At 44.4% G+C, this 21,178-nt stretch overlaps 1 protein-coding gene across 1 annotated transcript in view; it reads right to left on the bottom strand.

The window, feature by feature from the left end:
- The window catches only part of LOC121278115 (dynein heavy chain 8, axonemal-like), a 1,831,678-nt gene that overhangs the window by 1,054,979 nt on the left and 755,521 nt on the right, over window positions 1-21,178 (bottom strand). The window contains exons 33-34 of the mRNA XM_041188200.1: window positions 5,494-5,556; window positions 752-852 (exon numbers count right to left, since the gene is read on the bottom strand). Of these exons, the coding sequence (XP_041044134.1) occupies window positions 752-852; window positions 5,494-5,556 (164 nt within the window). The remainder of the gene's footprint in view (window positions 1-751; window positions 853-5,493; window positions 5,557-21,178) is intronic.

The raw sequence follows: 21,178 nt of genomic DNA, 5'->3' as shown, positions 1-21,178 counted from the left end.
AAGAGCAGAAATGCCAGAAATCGAAATATTCATCATCAGCTCGGAAGGAGTGGTCATGTGGTACATATGACTGATGATAAAATCCCTAAGGTAGTCATGCATTCACAACTTACACATGACACTGATTGCAAAGTTGGCCAAGGTTGTAAGGACTCCTTGAAGGCAAACCTCAGGAAATGTGGCATGTCCCCATGAACAGTGGAAAAGTGCAAAAGAAAGGGCTATCGATGGACTGATCACAAGTAGTGGCATTCTCTTCAAACAGCAAAGAATACAGGTAGCTAAGGATAAAAGGCAGGCTATAAAGATCGGGCAGTCCCAACAAAGTCAGATAATTCATTCTTGTTCACACTGTGGAAAGCCATATAGGTCTGCAGTCAGACTCTACAGCCACATTAGAACACATATCAGATGTCTCTAAGTACACAAGAAACAACTATCTTCAATATCAAAGGGAAACGGATGACAATACTTCAAAATTACCTCTGCCATCTTAAAACATTTGGTGACATGCTAAGGTAATGAAAGATGTCACACAAATGCATGTCTTTCTTTCTCCTAATGGGTCTGGGCCGGCTCTTTGAAAAAGTTGTCCAGTCCCCACTAATGCTTTTCCTCAAAAGCCCTGTAATTCCACTCTCACAAAAGAGGATCCCTATACATGTGGATTCAGGGCATTCCTGACAGCAGTAGAATTTATATGGCCAGATATAAATTAATGCAGTGCTTTCCTGTGACAAATGCAACTTACTTATTTTTCTGCAGTATTTCATAGTCTTGGATTGGCAGTCCAAATAAACGTTCTCCTGAAGAATATGTCACAAGCTTCCTCCATAACTCATCAAACCAGCTCTGAAACAAATCACAGTTTAGACAAGAGTGTCACAAGTAGCGTTATTTATTTTTTGTGTTATGTATAGGATTTTTCCACATGAATGAAATCTTTATAAGCTGCATTTTCTCACATGCCAATCACATGCTGTGCTGTGCTCTTCATGCTCCATGTAGGAAGCTGGGAACATTTCCAATGCCGGGGACCAGCATGTGTGTAGGAACTGTGTCCAGCTGCAGCTCCTGGAAGCTCGGGTTTCAGAGCTGGAACAGCGGCTGGGGACACTATGGAGCAACCACAAGTCTGAGAGCATTGTGGATACCATGTTTAGAGAGGTGGTCACACCGCAGCTGAAGGGACTTGAGGAAGGAAGGGAATGGGTGACCACCAGGTAGTCCAAGAGAAACAGGCAGGTAGTTCAGGAGTCCCCCGAGGTCCAGCTCACAAATCGGTATTCCATTTTGGAGGCTGATGATGGCGCTGGTTCCTCCAGGGAGTGCAGACAGAGCCTAGCTTCTGGCACCACAAGCAGCCTTTCTGTACAGGAGGGGAGGAAAAGAGGAAGAGGAATTGTAATAGGGGATTCTATAGTCAGGGGAACAGATAGGCACTACTGTGGCTGTCAATGTGACTCCAGGATGGGGTGTTGCCTCCCTGGTGCCAGGGTCCGGGATGTCACTGAACAGCTGCAGGGCATCCTGAAGGGGGAGGGTGATAAGTCAGAGGTCATGGTATATGTTGATACCAATGACATGGGTAGAAAGAGGGATGAGGTCTTGCATCAAGAATTCAGGGAGTTAGGCAGTAGATTGAAAGCAGGACCTCTCGGGTTGTAATCTCTGGATTACTCCCAGTGCCACGTGCCAGCAAGCACAGAAATAGGAGATTAGCGCAGATGAATACGTGGATTAAGAGTTGGTGCAGGAGGGAGGGTTTTAGATTCCTGGATCACTGGGACCGTTTCTGGGGAAGGTGGGACCTGTACAAATGGGACAGTCTACATTTGAACCAGAGCGGGACTAACATCCTTGCGAGCGGGTTTACTAATGCTGTTCGGAGGAATTTAAATGAATTTGGCAGGGGGAGGGGACAGAGAACGTTAGCAGAATAGGGACACATAATAATGCAGTAAAACAATCAAATCGGAAGGCTTACAGCTGCATTAAGTTTCAAGGGAGTAAAGTTGATGTCAGGAGTATTACAGGTAAAACAGATGAGTTAAGGGTGAGGATTGACACGTGGAATTGTGATATAGTAGTCATCACAGAGATGTGGTTGAGGGAGGAACAGGATTCACAGCTCAACATTCCGGGATATAGAATCTTCAGGCGAGACAGGGGAGGGGGTAAAAGAGGAGGAAGCATTGCATTATTAGTTAAGGAGTCTGTTACTGCAGTAAGGAGAAATGATATCTTGGAGGGGGCATTGAATGAAGCTTTGTGGGTAGAGCTTTGGAATAAAAAAGGGGCAGTCACATTGTTAGCTTTAGTATAGTCCCCCAGATAGTCAGCAGGAAATTGAGGAGCAAAAATGTGCACAATTTGCAGAGTTGTGTAAAAACAATAACAATCGGCTAATTATATTTGGTGATTTCAACTTTCCCAACATTAATTGGGATAGACATAGTGTTAAGAGCTTGGATGGAGTGGATTTCTTGAAATGTGTACAGGAGAACCTTTTAAGTCAATATGTCGAGGGTTCAACAAGGGACAGCTCAGTGTTGGACCTAATTCTGGGGAATGAAGCCAGACAGGTGGCTGAGGTGCTGGTGGGGGAGCATTTTAGTGATCGCGACCACAACATGGTACAATTTAAGTTTGTTATGGACAAGGAAATAGACAAGTTGCAAAAAAATCTTTTGGATTGGGGGAGAGCTGATTTTAGTAAAATAAGGCAAGTTCTGGCCAAAGTAGACTGGGAACATCTACTTGTGGGGAAATCTACAGAAGAGCAGTGGGCAGCGTTCAAAAAGGAAATGGGGAGGGTACAGGCTCAACATGTTCCCTCTCGGGTGATAGGAAGGAGTAACAAGCCCAGAGAACCAGGGAGGACCGGAGATATTCAGGATACAATGAAAAGGAAAAGAGAGGCTTGTCGCAGGTACAAGGAGAACAAATCAGCAGAGGCATTAGTGGAGTACAGAAAGTGCAGGGTGGAGCTTAAGAAAGCAATAGGGGAGCACAGAGGGGATATGAGAAAGCTCTGGCTGGTAAAAGTAGGGAAAATCCCAAGATATTCTGTAAGTATATCAATGGGAAGAGGATAACCAGGGAAAGAGTAGGGCCCATAAAGGACAAAGGGGACAATCTATGGGTGGAGCCAGAGGACATCGGTAGAGTGTTGAATGAATACTTCATATTCATCTTCATCCAAGAGAATGAGGATGAAGGTATCGAACTCAGGGAGAGAGACTGCAAGGTTCTTGAGCAAATTGAAAAAGGAAATGACAAGGTATTGGAGGTGTTGGCAAGCTTAAAATTGGACAAATCTCCAGGTCCGTATGATTTGTGTCCTAGACTGCTAAGGGAGGCAAGGGAGGAGATCGCAAGGGCTCTGACCCAAATTTTTAATTCCTCTCTGGCCACAGGGGAGGTGCCAGAGGACTGGAGAACAGCTAATGTGGTTCCGCTATTTAAGATCAAGGAACTACAGACCAGTGAGTCTCACATCAGTGGTCAGGAAACTATTGGGGAAAATTCTGAAGGAGAGAATCTATTTCCACTTGGAGAGTCAAGGTTTGATCAGGGATAGTCAGCATGGCTTTGTCAGAGGGAGGTCATGCCTAACAAATTTGATTGAATTTTTTGAGGAGGAGAACAGGTGTGTAGATGAAGGTAGTGCAGTTGATGTAGTTTATATGGATTTCAGCAAAGCCTGTGACAAGGTCACACATGGGAGATTTATAACGGAGGCAAATGCACATGGGATACAGGGCAATTTGAGAAGGTGGATTCAATATTGACTTAGTTGTTGGAGACAGAGGGTTGGATAGACTTGGGTTGTTTTCGTTGGAACAGAGAAGACTGAGGGGCGACTTGATCGAGGTGTATAAGGTTATGAGGGGTATGGACAGGGTGGATAGGGAGCAGCTGTTCCCCTTAGTTGAAGGGTCAGTCATGAGGGTACACAAGTTCAAGGTGAGGGGCAGGAGGTTTAAGGGGAATGTGAAGAAAAACTTTTTTACCCAGAAGGTGGTGAAGGTCTGCAATGCGCTGCCTGGGAGGGTGGTGGTGGTGAGTTGCCTCACATCATTTAAAAAGTACCTGGATAAGCACTTGGCACGTCATAACATTCAAAGCGATGGGCCAAGTGCTGGTAAATGGGATTAGGTAGGTAGGTCAGGTGTTTCTCACGTGTCAGTGCAGACTTGATGGGCTGAAGGGCCTCTTCTATACTGTGTGATTCTGTGATTCTGTAAATTGTTGGCATCAACTTCAACTAATTGAAATTACAAACATATATTTGCACATGATCAATTAGTAGTGAAATGTAAACACAGAATGTACTGGAAAAGCTCAGACGGCCTGGCAGCATCTGTGGAGAGAGAAACAGAGTTAATGTCTCAAGTCCAATATGACTCCTCTTCAGAAATGAAATGTAGTTGACCAGTTACAGTCAGCTTGAAAATGTATTCCTAAAAAAAGGGGAATCTTTTTTTAGCGATAGTTTTCTCATCCTTTCCACATAATTAACTGTCCATGTAAAACTGGATTAGATTCTTCACCCAATGAAGAAAACTATGGGAATTATTGCTCCTTTAAGAATAATTCATTCTGTAACTACAGTTTGAAATCAGCTAAATTTTCCTAGACCCAATGCCTATGTTGGAGTCTCAGGTGTTACAGGGAATCAATGCACTGAGCTAATTTGAATGCATGGAAAATTATGGGCAGTTTATCTGTGATTTACTCCATCTGCAATATGCATTGGTAATGCAGAAACTTGAAATGCTTGGACAGATATTCCTGGAGTTTCAGAAATTTTTTTGATAAGAATCCACAGTTCAATTTAGCAGGTAATTTTACAAGTCCACACTGCCAGTATATATATTAAACCAAAACTTGTATCACCACAGCTACTGGTGGTCCATTCAAAATAATGGTCTGAAAAATGTAAATAGTAGCTTACTTTTATCTGTCTATTATTGTACATACAAAATAACTTGGATAAAGCCTATCATAAGCAAAACCTTGAAATTTGAAATTGATGTCAAGTTAGCTTGTTGTAGGAATAAAGAGAAACTGTGAATTTGATTTGATCTGTATTGCATTATCTGTCAGATAATCAAGCCTCTAGGTGCAGTTCAATATGGAAGTATGCAAAATAATTTGAATGGGAGCAAGGATGAAAAGGAATTCTGTGTTGAATTCAATGCTATACCTTGATCCTTGAAACTGAAAAACCCCCTGAATCTACAAGTGGGCAAGAAGTGTTGTTTATCAACACAGAAAAAACAAGGACGGCTTTGAACTTTCAGGCAAAAGCTGGCTTCAGTGCACAGACAATATAGGAAAACTGATCCTAACTGAAGTTAGCAAAATATAGCAAAATGAGAGACTTTCAAGAATTAATGGCAGAAAATTTTTTAAAATTGATATATTTTTTGAATGTTTAATTGCCTTTAACAGTTAATTTACACAGTTAATTATCTTTACTGTTACCTGAAAGATCTGTAGTCTGGTGCTGGCCTCTGCAGGTGCAATACCTGGAACCATTGGACCTTCCTAAAACAACAGAATGTAATATAATATTCACATAATTGTCTGTTATCGCGAAAAGATAATGCATATTTCTAAATGAACTTTAAGGCTGCAATCAAAGAATTCAGATAGTGTTAGAAATGCCAACCAAGGCTGATTTAGTGACTAAAGTTCATTGATATAAATGCAAGGGGCCGAATTTTCACCCTGGCGGGTGGGCACGCGCCCAACCAGCTTGAGCATGAAATGATGCGTGTTGACATCAGGCGAGCGTCCCAATGGCAATACGCAGTCGAGCGACAGTTTGGTCGGCAGGCACATGCAGGAATCGGCAGCACACCAGCTGACAATTAAAAGGCCTGATAAGGCCACTAAAGTAACAATTAAGTTAAATTTTTCGCTGCCCGTCCAACCTTACAGTTGGTGGGCAGGTGAAAAGGCCAAGCAGCCTTTGCATTTTTTTGGAAACCTAATCCATGAGTGGGATGAGGTTTCCAACATCAATTAAAAATAAAATAATTTTTTTCAAATTTCATTTATAACATGTGACAGAGGGGACATATTATTTAACATTTTTTCTAATTTTTTTTTTTAAACTCTTCATCTCCCTGAAGCAGCTCTGTGCCTCTGGGAGATTCTCAAGCGGCACTCGCACATATGCACGAAGTTCGCGTTCGCCGTCCTCCACTGCCCCCCACACAGGCAGCTGTGAGTGCTGCCACTCGCGTTTCATGCTGGCCAGGCCTTAATTGGCCCGCCAGTGTGAAATCACTTTTCACCTCGATTGTGGGCAGCGGTCGGCCTCCCGACCAGCCCCACCTGCCCCTGCTGAGCCCATCCAACGAGGACTAAATTCTGCCCAAGGTAGTTAATTGCCTTGAAAATTACGCATGTTTATGTAGCACTGTGATTGCTTTTCAGAATGTAATTTGTTTTTTCTGAAACACTGACATGCTTCAAAAGGCCCCTTATGATTGCAAATGATTTCTTTATTTGTTAAAAGAAATAATGCTGGCATCATGATAAAGAGCTTTTTATTAAGAAGTATCAGGTTTGTGATGTAGGAAAAGTGCATTGCATCAGAAAACCTGTCATGTATTTGCATTTTAAACACAATATAACAGAAAAAAACACTGGGAGCATTTGGTTTTAACTGCCTAGCAAAAACCAGGGGCAGAATTTTACGTCCCTCGGGCGGGGGCGCGCCCTATCAGATCAGCATAAAATCACACGCGGTGACATCAGGTAAGCGTCCCAAGGTCATCACAAACTCTCGCGATCTTTCAGTCAGCGGGCATGCGCGAGAGTCAACAGCGCACCTGCTGACAATTAAGAGGCCCATTAGGGCCCATAAGCAAATAATTAATCTGTATTTTTCGCTGCCCATTCAACCACAGGCGGGATGAGGTTTCCAACTAAATAAAAAACAAGAAAAAATGTTTCAAATTCATTTTAAACATGTCCCTCTTCATGTGACTGAGTCACATGTGGGGACATGTTTATAACATTCCAAAATCTTTATTTGCCTTTGTACAATTATTCAGCTCTCTGAGGCAGCTCTGGCACCTCAGGGAGCTTTCAGTGCGTGCTCCCTGATGCATGCGCAGACTTCCGCACTTGCCCTCGTAGTGCTCCCACCCCAGCAGCGCTGAACGTTTTAGTGCTCCTATCATGCTGGCTGGCCATTGATTGGCCACCCAGCATGAATTCGCGGTCGGGGGCCGATCGCAGGCGTTGGACATTTTCCCAGCCGCTCCCGAGCCCATCCACCACACCCACCCGGCGAACGGAAAATCATGCCCCAGATGATAAAATAGTTAAGTGGTTGGGAAAATTTTACTGACAAAAGCCCCTCCTGAATCAGCTGATGCCAACTCTGTAAAGGGCCTACCATTGGGTGGCCAGAATGCCTGCCTCAGTAAATCAGCCTTTTAACTGTGCAAATTGGGATATTATGATGTGCATAGGAGCCCAATTGCCAGTTTGAAACACATTATATGGAGCGTGCACCATGAACATTCCAAACTTTCATCTTGTGGAACTGAACCCAAAGGGAAATTTTTAAACTATTTTTCTGTAACCAGAGGAGTAAATGTTACCTCAGCTTTGCAAAAATAGGGCAGAAATCCGACGGAGCCTCAGGATCATGTGCAATAAGGCAACATGACCCTGTGAATAGTGGCCATTCGGGATGAATTTTCCAGGGGCCAGCCAACTAAAAAGGCACTTCTGGGGTTGGCATTCAAGTAAGTGAAGCGGCCAGAAGGAGCAAGCAGGACCCTGACTGAGAACATAGTAATTAAAGGGGCACTGGCAAAAATCACAGTGGTGGAACTGTGTATGTGGACAGCAAAGCTGCAGAAGCAAAAGGAGGAGGAAGATGGCTAGCAGAAGGAGAAAGGCAAACCCATGATTTAAAAAAATGGCACTTGAAGTGATGCTGGTAGCTGTGAGGATACGTTTTCTTTCCACAGAAGGCCAGCCAACCTCAGGAAACAGGCTTAGTTGGAGGTTGCAGAGAAGGTCAGCTGCTGCTGTGGTGCAGAGGGCCAGTGGAAGAAATGCTCTTGTAGTCCCGCAAGGAGAGTGGATATGGCAACGATAAATCTCTAATCTCCATAGCCTTGTTTGAAGTTCCCTATTGACAGAGAAAAAGTACTAGGAAAATTAAGGGGTCTAAAAGTCTCACCACCACCCCAGGACCTGATGTCTTGCATCCTAGGGTCTTAAAAGGGACTTTCTTTTTTATTCATTCATGGGATGTGGGCTTCGCTGGCTGGGCCAGCATTTATTGTCCAAACCTAGTTGCCCTTAAGAAGGCAGTGGTGAGCTGCTTTCTTGAACAGCTGCAGTCCAAGTGGTGTGGGTACACCCACAGTGCTGTTAGGAAGAGAGGTCCAGGAATTTGACCCAGTGACAGTGAAGGAACGGCGACATATTTCCAAGTCAAAATGGCGAGTGGTTTGGAGGGGAACTTCCAGGTGGTGGTGTTCCCATTTATTTGCTGCCCTTGTCCTTCTAGATGGCAGTGGCTGTGGGTTTGAAAGGTGCTGTTTAAGGAGCCTTGGTGAATTCCTGCAGTGCATCTTGTAGATGGTACACACTGCTGCTACTGTGCATTGGTGGTAGAGGGAGTGAATATTTGTGATGGCTTGCCAATCAAGCATGCTGCATTGTCCTGGACAGTGTTGTCGTGTGGCCTTGTTGCCTATTTGTAGTGTGGCCTTGCTACCTATTTGTAATAGAGTTGATCTGCAGACAACTTTTCAAGTGGAAACATTAGGTATATTTTCAATACAGCCAGCAGCATCTACACTGTTGCTTTTAACTCCATCTCTATCTCGACACTAACTTTGGAGGTAGCCCGCATTGCTAACACGTTGGTTTACATTACAGTACTATTCTTAAAGGTACAGAACAACATTTAACAGAACTATGACTACAACAGACAATGTCAAGTTTCTTGAGTGTTGTGGGAGCTGCACACATCCAGGCAAGCGGGAAGTATTCCATCACACTCCTGACTTGTGCCTTGTCGATGTTGGACAGGATTTGGGGAGTCAGGAAGTGAGTTACTCATCACAGGATTCCCAGCCTCTGACCTGCTCTTGTAGCCACAGTGTTTATATGACAAGTCCAGTTCATTTTCTGGTCAATGGTAACCCCCAAATGTTGATAGTGAGGGATTGAGTGATGGTAATGCCATTGAATGTCAAGGAGCGATGGTTAGATTCTCTCTTGTTGGAGATGGTCATTGCCTGGCACTTGCATGGTGTGAATGTTACTTGCTGCCTGTCAGCCCAAGCCTGGATATTGTCCAGGTCTTGCTGCATTTGGGCATGGGCTGCTTCGGTATCTGCAATCATCAGCGAACATCCCCATTTCTGACCTTATGATGGAAAGAGGTCATTGATGAAGCAGCTGAAGATGGTTGGGCCGAGGACACTACCCTGAGCAACTCCTGCAGTAATGTCCTGGAGCTGAGATGGCATTAAACTTTGAAAACTATGATGAGAGCTTATAGTCAAGACTACCGCAAGACTGGGATCGAGGGATTTCATACTTGTTTTTTGTTATTATGAATGTCCCTAACGAGTCAACAGGGTTTAGTCCTTTTGAACTAGTCTATGGTCATGAATTAAGGGGACCACTTAAGTTGATTCAGGAGAAACTAGTGGGTCAAAGTTCAGAAACTACTCCCTTGGATTATATGACAAATTTCAGAGAAAGATTGAACAGAGCATTTGAGTTAGATAAGGGACATTTAAAGATATCTCAAAAGATGATAAAGACAAGTGCAGATAAGAGGGCAAAAGCTCATAGTTTTGTTGCTGCAGAGAAGGTGTCAGTATTGCAGCCAGTGCCAGTGTCAGGAAAACCATTAAAGGCAAGGTTTAGTGGGCCTTATAGGATTGAAAAGAGACTGAGTGAAGTAAATTATTTAATAAATACTCCAGGTAAAAGAAAGAATCAGAGGGTGTGTCATGAAAACATGCTTAAAAAGCACTTTGATAGGAAAGATAACCAGAAGGAGGTATCAGTGGTAGATAAGGAGAAGAGGTAGAAATGAAGGATTCTGAAAGTGACTTTCCTCTAATTAAATTGGATAATGATGGGGTACTTAAAAATTTAAATGTAATATTGAGTTACCTTCCAGGTAGGTGTCAAAGTGATTTGGAAATGCTAATGCAGTCATACAAAGCAATTTGTGGGAATAAGCTGGGAAAAACAAATTTAGCTACTCATGATGTAGATGTGGGAGATTCCATTTCAATATCCTTAGAGATTAAATCCAGTAAAATTAGCCCAAGTGCAAAACGAAGTCAAATTCATGCTTCAGAATGACATAATAGAGTCTAGCTGCAATAACTGGAGTTCACCTAATGTGATGGTGCCGAAGCCGGATGGAACACAAAGACTGTGTGTGGATTATTGAAAAGTAAATGCAGTGACAAAAGCAGATTCATATCCTATTCCACGGTTGGAAGATTGTTTTGAGCAAGTGTGGTAATCAGAGTTTATCACAAATACTGACTTGCTGCGAGGATATTGACAAGTGCCGTTATGGGAAAGAGCAAAAGAGATATCGGCTTTTGTAATATCAGGTGAACAATATCAGTTTAATGCTATGCCATTTGGTATGAAGAATGCACCAGCAACATTTCAAAGACTGAAACACAAAATAATTGCCAGACTGAGTAATTGTGCTATTTATATTGACAACTTGATAGCTTTCAGTCAAATGTGGGAGGAGTATTTACAACATCTGAAAGAACTGCTTGATCAACGGCAAGAAGCTAATTTGATGATCGACTTGGCTAAGAGTGAATTTGCAATAGTGCAAGTTACATATTTAGGCCATACTGTTGGACATGGTCAGGTGGCCCCATGAGATGTGGAAGTAAAAGCCATTGTAAATCTCCCAGTGCCTACAACAAAACGGAAAGTTTTTTTTATTCACTCATGGGATGTGTGCATCACTGGCTAGGCCAGCATTTATTGCCCATCCCTAATTACCCTTGTTCAGACAGCTGTGGTTTTGGAGTCACATTTAGGCCAGACCGGGTAAGGACAGCAGATTTCCTCCCCTAAAGGGCATTAGTGAACCAGATTTTTATGACAATCAGTAATAGTTATGACTTGTAATTCCAGATTTTTATTGAATTCAAATTTCACCGTTGGCCATGGTGGGGGTTGAAACCAGATTCCCAGAGTATTAACTTGGGTCTCTGAAATAATAGTCCAGTGATAATACCACTATGTCATCATTTCCCCGGATGATTTCTAGGCATGAGTGGATTTTATCAGAAGTTTGTAACAAATTTTAGCAGTATGGCTGCTCCATTGGCTGAACTGCTAAAAAAGAACAAGAAATTTCAATAGACACAGGAGTGTCAGAGTGCATTTGACAGTTTAAAAACTGTGTTGGCTACTACACCAGCACCTAATTATGCCAAGAAGTTGGCAATGGATGCAAGTGACTTGAGTATTGGTACTGTGTTGTTACAAGAAGATGAAACAGGAATTGAAAAGCCAGTAGGATATTTTTCATGGAAGCTGAATAAACATCAGAGAAGATACTCAACCATTGAAAACAAGACTCTAGGTCTGGTGTTAGTGTTGCAGCATTTCAAGATTTATGTTGCAAGCAATTCTTCAGAAACAATTGTTTACGCAGACAACAATCCTTTAAAATTTCTGGTCAAATTTTGAGACCAGAGTGTAAGGCTGTTCAGATGGAGTTTATTACGGCAACTGCTTAATTTGTAGATTATACATGTGACAGGATGGGAAAATGTAATTAAAGATCTGTTGTCAATAGTTTAAGGTTCAAAGAATTGGACAATTAAAACATGGACAATGGACTGGAATGGCCTCTGTTGATACAAAGGCTTTGTATACATTGTCATGTTAATGCATATACCTAGTAGTGTAATAGTTTTGTGTTTATAAGTAAGTACAGAGGAAGATAACCAGGGAAAGAGTAGTGCCCAGTAGGAACCAAGGCAGCAATCTACGGGTGGAGCCAGAGGACATCTGTAGAGTGTTGAACGAATACTTCACATCCGTCTTCAACCAAGAGAATGAGGATGAAGGTATGGAACTCGGGGACTGCGAGGTTCTTGAGCAAATTGAAACAGGGAGTGACAAGGTATTGGAGGTGTTGGCAGGCTTAAAACTGGACAAATCTCCAGGTCCAGATGATTTGTGTCCCAGACTGCTGAGGGAGGCAAGGGCGGAGATTGCAGGGGTTCTGACCCAAATTTTTAATTCCTCTCTGGCCACGGGGGAGGTGCCAGAGGACTGGAGAACATCTAATGTGGTTCCGCTATTTAAGAAGGGTTGTAGAGATAAGCCAGGGAACTACAGGCCAGTGAGTCTCACGTCAGTGGTAGGGTAACTAGTGGAGAAAATTCTGAAGGAGAGAATCTGTCTCCACTTGGAGAGGCAAGGTTTGATCAGGGATAGTCAGCATGGCTTTGTCAGAGGGAGGTCATGCCTAACAAATTTGATTGAATTTTTTGAGGAGGTGACCAGGTGTGTTGATGAGGGTAGTGCAGTTGATGTAGTTTATATGGATTTCAGCAAAGCCTTTGACAAGGTCACACATGGGAGACTTATAAAGAAGGCAAATGCACATGGGGAGGGTAATTTGATAAGGTGGATTCAAAATTGGCTTAGTTGTAGAAGACAGGGTGATGACAGAAGGATGCTTTAGTGACTGGAAGCCAGTGTCCAGTGGCGTACCACAAGGATCTGTGCTGGGTCCCCTATTATTTGTCATTGATATAAACAACATAGATGACTATGTGGGGGGTAGGATTAGTCAGTTTGCGGATGACACAAAGATTGGCCGGGTGGTAATCAGTGAGGTTGGGTGTCTTGGGCTACAGGAAGATATAGACAGGATGGTCAAATGGGCAGATAAGTGGCAGATGGAATTTAACCCTGAAAAGTGTGAAGTGGTACACTTTGGAAGGAGTGATTCGACAAGAAAGCATTCAATGAATGGCATGACACTAGGAAGTTTTGAGGAACAAAGGGGCCTTGGCGTGTGTGTCCATAGATCTCTGAAGGGGGAGGGGCATGTTAGTGGAGTGGCAAAAAATGCATATGGGACACTTGCCTTTATCAATCGAGGCATAGATTTCAAACGTAGGGAGGTCATGTTGGAGTTGTATAGAACCTTGGTGAGGCCACAGCTGGAGTACTGTGTGCAGTTCTGGTCACCACATTATAGGAAGGATGTGATTGCACTGGAGGGGGTGCAGAGGAGATTCACCAGAATGTTGCCTGGGATGAAATATTTAAGTTATGAAGAGAGGTTGGATAGAGTTGGGTTGCTTTTGTTGGAGCAGAGAAGACTGAGGGGTGGACCGATTGAGGTGTACAAGATTATGAGGGGCCTGGACAGGGTGGAAAAGGAGCAGCTGTTCCCCTTAGTTAAAGGGTCAGTCACAAGGGAACATAAGTTCAAAGTGAGGGGCAGGAAGTTTAGGGGGGATATGAGGAAAAATTTTTTACCCAGAGGTGGTGATGGTCTGAAATGCGCTGCCTGGGAGGGTGGTGGAGGCAGGTTGCCTCACATTCTTTAAAAAGTACCTGGGTGAGCACTTTGTACATCATAACATTCAAGGCTATAGGCCAAGTGCTGGCAAATGGTATTAGGTCGGTAGGTCAGGTGTTTCTCATATGCCGTTGCAGTCTCGATGGGCCGAAGGGCCTCTTCTGCACTGTGTGATTCTATAGTCAGTAATGTGAAATGGGTTGAGAAAATGAAACCACATTTTAGAATCATGACAGTTCATTTATTTAATAGGGATGGTGGTGTGAAGGAAATATCATTTTATTTTCTAATATTACTGTGGGATACTGAAGCAGTTTTATGAGGACTGTGTGTATATATATTTGCTTGTGTGTGTATAGTTTAATTAAAATGCAGACTGCCAGACTGCAAGGTTTGAATCATTAATTGGGTTAAGTGTAAACAGGCATTTGAAATGCAGATGGAGTATACTTGGATGAACTCTCAGCTGATACATTGTGAAGGGAATTTGCATTTTTAGATATATTGATAGTATTTTTAAATAGCATCTTAGGCTTTATTAATAGGGGCACTGAGTACAAGTGGAAGGAAGTCATGTTGAACTTGTTTAGGGCACTAGTTAGGCCTCTTCTAGAGCACTGCGACCAGTTCTGGATGCCATACTTGAGGAATGATGTAAACACATTGGAGAGAGTACAGAGGGAATTCACAAGAATAATTCCAGGGATAAAGAACTGTGGCTATGAAGATATATTGGAGAGGTAGGGACTCTTTTCCCTCGAGAAAAGAAGGCTGAGAAGAGACTTGATAGAGATATTCAAGATCCTGAGGGGTATGGGCAGGGTTAATAGTGATAAACTGTTCCTACTCAAGAGAACATCAAGAACTAGAGGGCGCAGATTCAAAATAATTGGCACAAGGAGTAAATGTGATGTAAGGAAAAAATTATTCACCCAATGGCTGGTTGAAGCCTGGAACAACCTTGGACTTTTGCCTGAAAGGGGTATGTAGTTGGGAGTCTAGTTAAGTAAAACTCTTCGGGAAATTTATAAAATTAAATGTAGCTGTGCAACTGTAATCTGTGTGTTTAAGTTTTCTTTTCTCCAGAATTTGCCGCACCCATAGCCAGGCTGCTCTGGTACAGTTACAACACTGCCATCTACCTGGTAATGCAGAAAATTGCCCAGATATGTCCTATGCACAAAAATCAGGACAAATCCAACCTGGCCAATTACCACCACATCAGTCAACTCTCGCTCATCAGTAAGGTGATGGAAGATATTATTAACATGCGATCAAGCAGCACTTGCTTAGCAATAACCTGTTCACTGATGCTTAGTTTGGGCCAGGGCCACTCAGCTCCTGACCTCATTACAGGCTTGGTTCAAACATGGGCAAAAGAAATGAACTCCAGAAGTGAGGTAAGAGTGACTGCTCATGACATTAAGGCAGCATTTAACTGAGTGTGGCATCAAGGAGCCTGAGCAAAACTGGAGTCAATGGGAATCATACCTAGCACAAAGGAAGATGGTTGTGGTTGTTTGAGGTCAATCATCTCAGTTCCAGGACATCGCTGCAGGAGTTCCTCAGGGTAGCGTCCTTAGCCCAACCATGGCATTAGCATCACTGAATCTCCCAATATCGACATCTTGGATGTACCATTGAAACTGAACCGGACTAGCCATGTTAATACTGTGCCTACAAGAGCAGGTCAGAGGCTCGGAATCCTGAAGCAAGTAACTCACCTCCTGACTCTCAAAGCCTGCCAACAATCTGCAAGGCACAAGTCAGGAGTGTGATGGAATACTCTCCACTTGCCTGGATGAGTGCAGCTCCAACAACACTCAAGCAACTTGACACCATCCAGGACAAAGCAGCCCATTTGATTGACACCCCATCAGAGGCTACAGGGCCAACCATTGTACAGGCTGTTTCGATTTGGTAAGTTTAAAATATATTAATTTTCACTGAGTAATAAGTAATGCTGTCTTTCAGCTTTGTTTACAGGCTTTGCGAGTCCTCTCACTGCATCCCCTCCACTAACAGTTCAGCTGCACACAGCCGGACCACATAAGACTTGAGCCAGAAGTAGGCCATTCGGCCCAATGAGTCTGTTCTGCCGTTCAATGAGATCATGGCTGATCTGACAATCCTCAACTCCACTTTCCTGCCTTCCCATAACCCTTAATTCTCTTACTGATTAAAAATCTATCTTAGACTTGAATATACTTAAAGACCCAGCCTCTACAGCTCTCTGCGGTAAAGAATTCCACAGATTGACCACCTCTGAGAGAAGAAATTCCTCGTCATCTCTGTTTTAAATGGGTGCCCCCTTACTCTGAGATTATGTCCTCTGGTCCTAGACTCTCCTATAAGGGGAAACAACCTCTCAGCATCTACCCTGTCAAGCCCCCTAAGAATCTTATATGTTTCAATAAGGTCGCCTCTCATTCTTCTAAAATCCAATGAGGTACAGGCCCAACCGACTCAATTTCTCTCCATAAGAAAATCCCTCCATCCCCAGGATCAACCTAGTGAACCTTCGCTGGACTGCCTCCAATGCCAGTACATCTTTCCTTAGATAAGGGGACCAAAACTGTACACAGTATTCTAGGTATGGCCTAACTAATTTTAGCAAGACTTCCCTATTTTTATACTCCATTCCCTTTGAAATAAAGACCAACATTCCATTTGCCTTACCTATTACCTGCTGAACTTGTATGCTAGCATTTTTGGGATACATGCACGAGGACCCCCAAATCCCTCTGTGCTGCAGCTTTCTTCAGTCTTTATCCATTTATATATCCTGCTCCTCTATTCTTCCTTTGTGTCATCCTCAACAATTGTCTTCTCACCTATTTTTCAGTCATCCGCAAACTTAGCGATAGTACATTCATTTCCCTCATTCAAGTCATTTATATATATTGTAAATAATTGTAGTCCCAGCACTGATCTCTGTGGCACTCTACTAGTTACAGGGTGCCTTCCTGAAAATGCTTCCCCCCCCACCCCCCCGGCATCCCCACTGTCTGTCGTCTATTAGCTAGCCAGTCCTCTATCTATGCTAATATACTACCCCCATGGACTCATCTAATTAAGTAGCCTTATGTTTGGTACCTTATCAAATGCCTTTTGGAAATCCAAATATATTACATCCACTGGTTCCCATTTATCTATCCTGCTTGTTACCTCCTCAAAGGATTCTAATAAATTTGTCAGGCATGATTTCCCCTTCATGAAGCCATGCTGACTCTGCTTGATTAGATTATGTATTTCTAAATGCTCTGCTATTACATTCTTTATAATAAGCTCTAACACTTTGTCAATGACAGATGTTAAGCTAACAGGCCTATAGTTACCTGTTTTTTTGTCTCCCTCCCTTTTTGAATAAGGGTGTTACATTTGCAGTTCTCCAATCCTCTGGGACTCTTCCAAAATCTAAGGACACTTGGAAGATTATTACCAGTGCATCCACTATCTCTGCAGCTATCTCCTTTAATATCCTAGGATGCAACCCATGCATCACAGGTGACTTCATAGAATCACAGAATCACACAGTGCAGAAGAGGCCCTTCGGCCCATCGAATCTGCACCAACACGTGAGAAACACCTGACCTACCTACCTAATCCCATTTACCAGCACTTGGCCCATAGCCTTGAATGTTATGACGTGCCGAGTGCTCATCCAGGTATTTTTTAAAGGATGTGAGGCAACCCGCCTCCACGATCCTCCCAGGCAGCACCTTCCAGACCATCACCATCCTGTGGGTATAAATGTTTTTCCTCACATCCATCTTAAATCTCTTGCCCCTCACCTTGAACTTGTGTCTCCTCATGACTGACCCTTTAACTAAGGGGAACAGCTGCTCCCTATCCACCCTGTCATACCCCTCATCACCTTGCACACCTCGATCAGGTCGCCCCTCAGTCTTCTCTGCTCCAACGAAAACAACCCAAGTCTATCCAACCTTCGTAATTTAAATGTTTCATCCCCAGGCAACATCCTGGTGAATCTCCTCTGCACCCGCTCCACTGCATCACATCCTTCCTATAATGTGGTGACCAGAACTGCACACAGTACTCCAGCTGTGGCCTCACCAAGGTTCTATACAACTCCAACATGACCTCCCTACTTTTGTAATCTATGCCTCGATTGAGAAAGGCAAGTGTCCCTTATGCCTTTTTCACCACCCCACTAACATGCCACTCCACCTTCAGAGATCTATGGACACACACGCCATGGCCCCTTTGTTCCTCAGAAATTCCTAGTGTCATGCCCTTCACTGAATACTTCCTTGTCAAATTACTCCTTCTAAAGTGTATCACCTCACACTTTTCAGGGTTAAATTCCATCTGCCACTTATCTGCCCATTTGACCATCCCATCTATATCTTCCTGCAGCCCAAGACGCTCAACCTCACTGTTTACCACCCAGCCAATCTTTGTGTCATCCGCAAACTTACTAATCCTACCCCCCACATAGTCATCTATGTTGTTTATATAAATGACGAATAACGTATCGGCCTTTAGACCCATTAGTTTCCCTAGTACTTTTTTTCTAGTGATAGTTATTATATTTATTTCCTCCCCCCCTTTTGCCCCATGATTATTCAGTATTTTGGTATGCTATTAGTGTCTTCTACTGTGAAGGCTAATGCAAAGTATTTATTAAACTCCTCTGCCATTTCCTGGTTCTCCATTATTATTTCCCCAGCCTCATTCTCTAATGAGTGATTCTGGAGGGAAAAGTGTGAGTGTGGCAGGGCATTTCAGAGCCTCATGCAAACACTCTCCCACGCACGTGGATCCTTCCTCCATCACACTCATCTCAATGTCTTGAGCATTTTCAGTGCTGTCTGCTGGGGTTCACTTTCCGTTGTTCATCTGAGATGACCTGCATCTTCGCCCACCCGCTGATTACACTCCCATGCAGCACTTGTGCCCACCTAACACAAGGATCCTCCCACTTTCAATGTTAGGAGTATGAGCCTGAATTTTATCTTTGGCGTGCGTGCACTATCAGCAGGCCCGGGAGCGGTTGGGAAATGGGCCGCCGACCACAATCAGCCCCAACCCCGATTTCATGCTGGCTGGCCAATTAACGGCCAGTCAATATGAAACACGCGTTGAAAAGCTCAGTGCTATGGGGTGTGGGCGGGAAGAGGGTGGGCGATGATGTTTACGCAGGTGTAGGTGAGCACTGTGAGAAAGTTACCTGAAAGCATAGAGCTGCCTCAGGGAGCTGCAGATCTAAAAATGATCAAATAAAGGTTAAGAAAGTTGCAAAGAAATGTCCATGCATTACAATCAAGCACCTGAAAACATAGCTGATAGAAATGCTGTTCACAGATATTTATTTTAATTTTATTTCATAATTGAAATTTCATCCCGCCCTTGGATGACGTTTGATGAAAAATGTCAAGGCTACCTGGCCGATTTGCCCATCTGCCAACCATAAGGTTGGATGGGCTAAGAAAAATCATAGACAATTTTACTGTTAATGGGCTTAACTGCCCTCCTAATTATCAGTGGGCACGCTTCCGACTTTTGCATGTACCCACTGACTGAAATGTCGCGAGAGTGCATGATGATGTTGAGACGCTCGCCCGACATCTTTTCGCACGATTTTACTTCCAATCGGGTTGGGTGCGTGCCTGCCTGCAGGTTCTAAAATTCTGCCCAGAGTTGTTTTCAGCTCCCCGGTCCTTTCCCCTTCCCCAGTCACCCATGTCCTTTCCCCCATCACTGTTTACCCGCCTGGTATCACCTGCCACCTCCCCACTGTCACCTACTAACCAGAAGCCTTTTCTTTCCAGGAAGTCCAGGTGAATGTTCACATTCTCTATCTTTCTGAAAATTCCACCTCCATCCACAGTGACCTCCCCAAACTCCTCCTTCCCACCCCCAGGGTCCATGTCTGCTTCCGAGTCCTGACCAACTATTCTCGCTGTCCCTTCTACCACTATTGTCGCACCCTCACCCTCCCACCCTACTGGCTCATTCTGCCTGCTCTCATTCTCATCATTCCCTCCTACCATGCCCATTCTCAGTTTGCTCCCCAGGAGGCAGTCATCAACTCCACAGACCGCTCCCTTGCACATTCACCTGGACATCCCCACCCTTACTCCCTCCTCCACCCTTACTCCCACCTCGCCTAGACTTCTTCACCCTTCGCCCCCCTGAACTCCTTCACCCATCCAAACTCAGTCCTCCCACTGGACTCCTTCCCCCTGCCAGACTCCTTCTTCCCCTAAGACACCCTCCTCCCCCTGGACTCCTTCCACCCCACCAAACTCCTTCCTCCCCCTGAAGTCCTTCCCACCTCTCCTAACTCCTTCCTCCCACTGAAGTCCTTTCCCCCCTAACTCTTTCCTCCCCCTGAAGTCCTTCCCCCCTCCGAACTCCTTCCTTCCCTGAGATCCTTACCCCCTCCAAACACCTTCCTCCCCCTGAAGCCCTTCCTCCCTCTGAACTCCTTCCTCCCCGAAGTCCTTCCCCCCTCCTAACTCCCCTTGAAGTCCTTCCTCCCTCCGAACTCCTTCCTCCCCCGTCATCCTGTCCACCTCCGAACTCCTCCCCTTACCTCCTCATTTGCAGTATTCTCCCTCGTTACACCCTCCTCCCTGTATTCCCTCCCCACCAACCTCACCTCCCTGACATCTTCATTCCCCCCTCCCAACCTCACCCCACCTACACCTTTGTTCCACCCATCAACCTCACCGCCCCCCCTCCCCCCACCCCCGGTACACCTTCCTCTTCTATTCAAACTTAGATCCTCCTCTAACACCGCCCCCATAACCTCCACCCACCTCGGTACACCTTCTTATCCCACTCAGCTGGATCTCACTCTCCCCCGCTTCAACGATTATCTGTAGCAGCCCATGGCCAAGACTCAGACATCAACAGAGACCTCCCACCTTCCGTGAGCTGCTTCACAGCTGAGCCATGTCCATGAAAATCCACTCAGCATGTGATTCATGTGTTCCTCCAGGGTCCAGTATCAGAGGACTCCAGCATCTTCTGCCCCTGGGATTTCTGCAATGCGAGCAAGGCTCTAAAAGTAAGTGCTGAGTTCTGCACGTCACACTTGTCAAGACGTGTTCTGGGCCGAAACAAAAACAAAAAGTGCTGGAAAAACTCAGCAAGTCTGACAGCATCGGTGGAGAGAAAGATAGAGTTAACATTGCGCGTCCATATGACTCTACTTCAGAGTGAAGAATGCAGCATTTTTTGTTTTTGTTTCAGATTTCTAGCATTCACAGTATTTTGCCTTTATCATAGGGCAGGATTTTCCAGTCGGCGAGCAGGGGGCGGGGCCTGCTCACCGACGCGTAAAACGAAGCACGGTGATGTCGGGCGGAACTCCTGACGTCATCGCACTCCATTTAACTTTTCCGGTAGGCGGGGGCGCAGCAAAATCAGCTGCACGCCCGCCGACCTGTCAATGGCCAATTGAGGCCATTGACAGAGTAATAAGACTAATTAATGGACTTGCCCATCCAACCTTAAGTTTGTTGGGCAGGCCAGGAGCCCCGGTGGGAATAAGAAAAAGCATGAAACCTCATCCACAGGTGGGATGAGGTTTCATTTGGTTTAAAA

The sequence above is a fragment of the Carcharodon carcharias genome, chromosome 5, assembly GCF_017639515.1.
Source record: "Carcharodon carcharias isolate sCarCar2 chromosome 5, sCarCar2.pri, whole genome shotgun sequence".
NCBI lineage: Eukaryota > Metazoa > Chordata > Chondrichthyes > Lamniformes > Lamnidae > Carcharodon > Carcharodon carcharias.
This window is presented reverse-complemented; position numbering and strand designations above follow the sequence as displayed.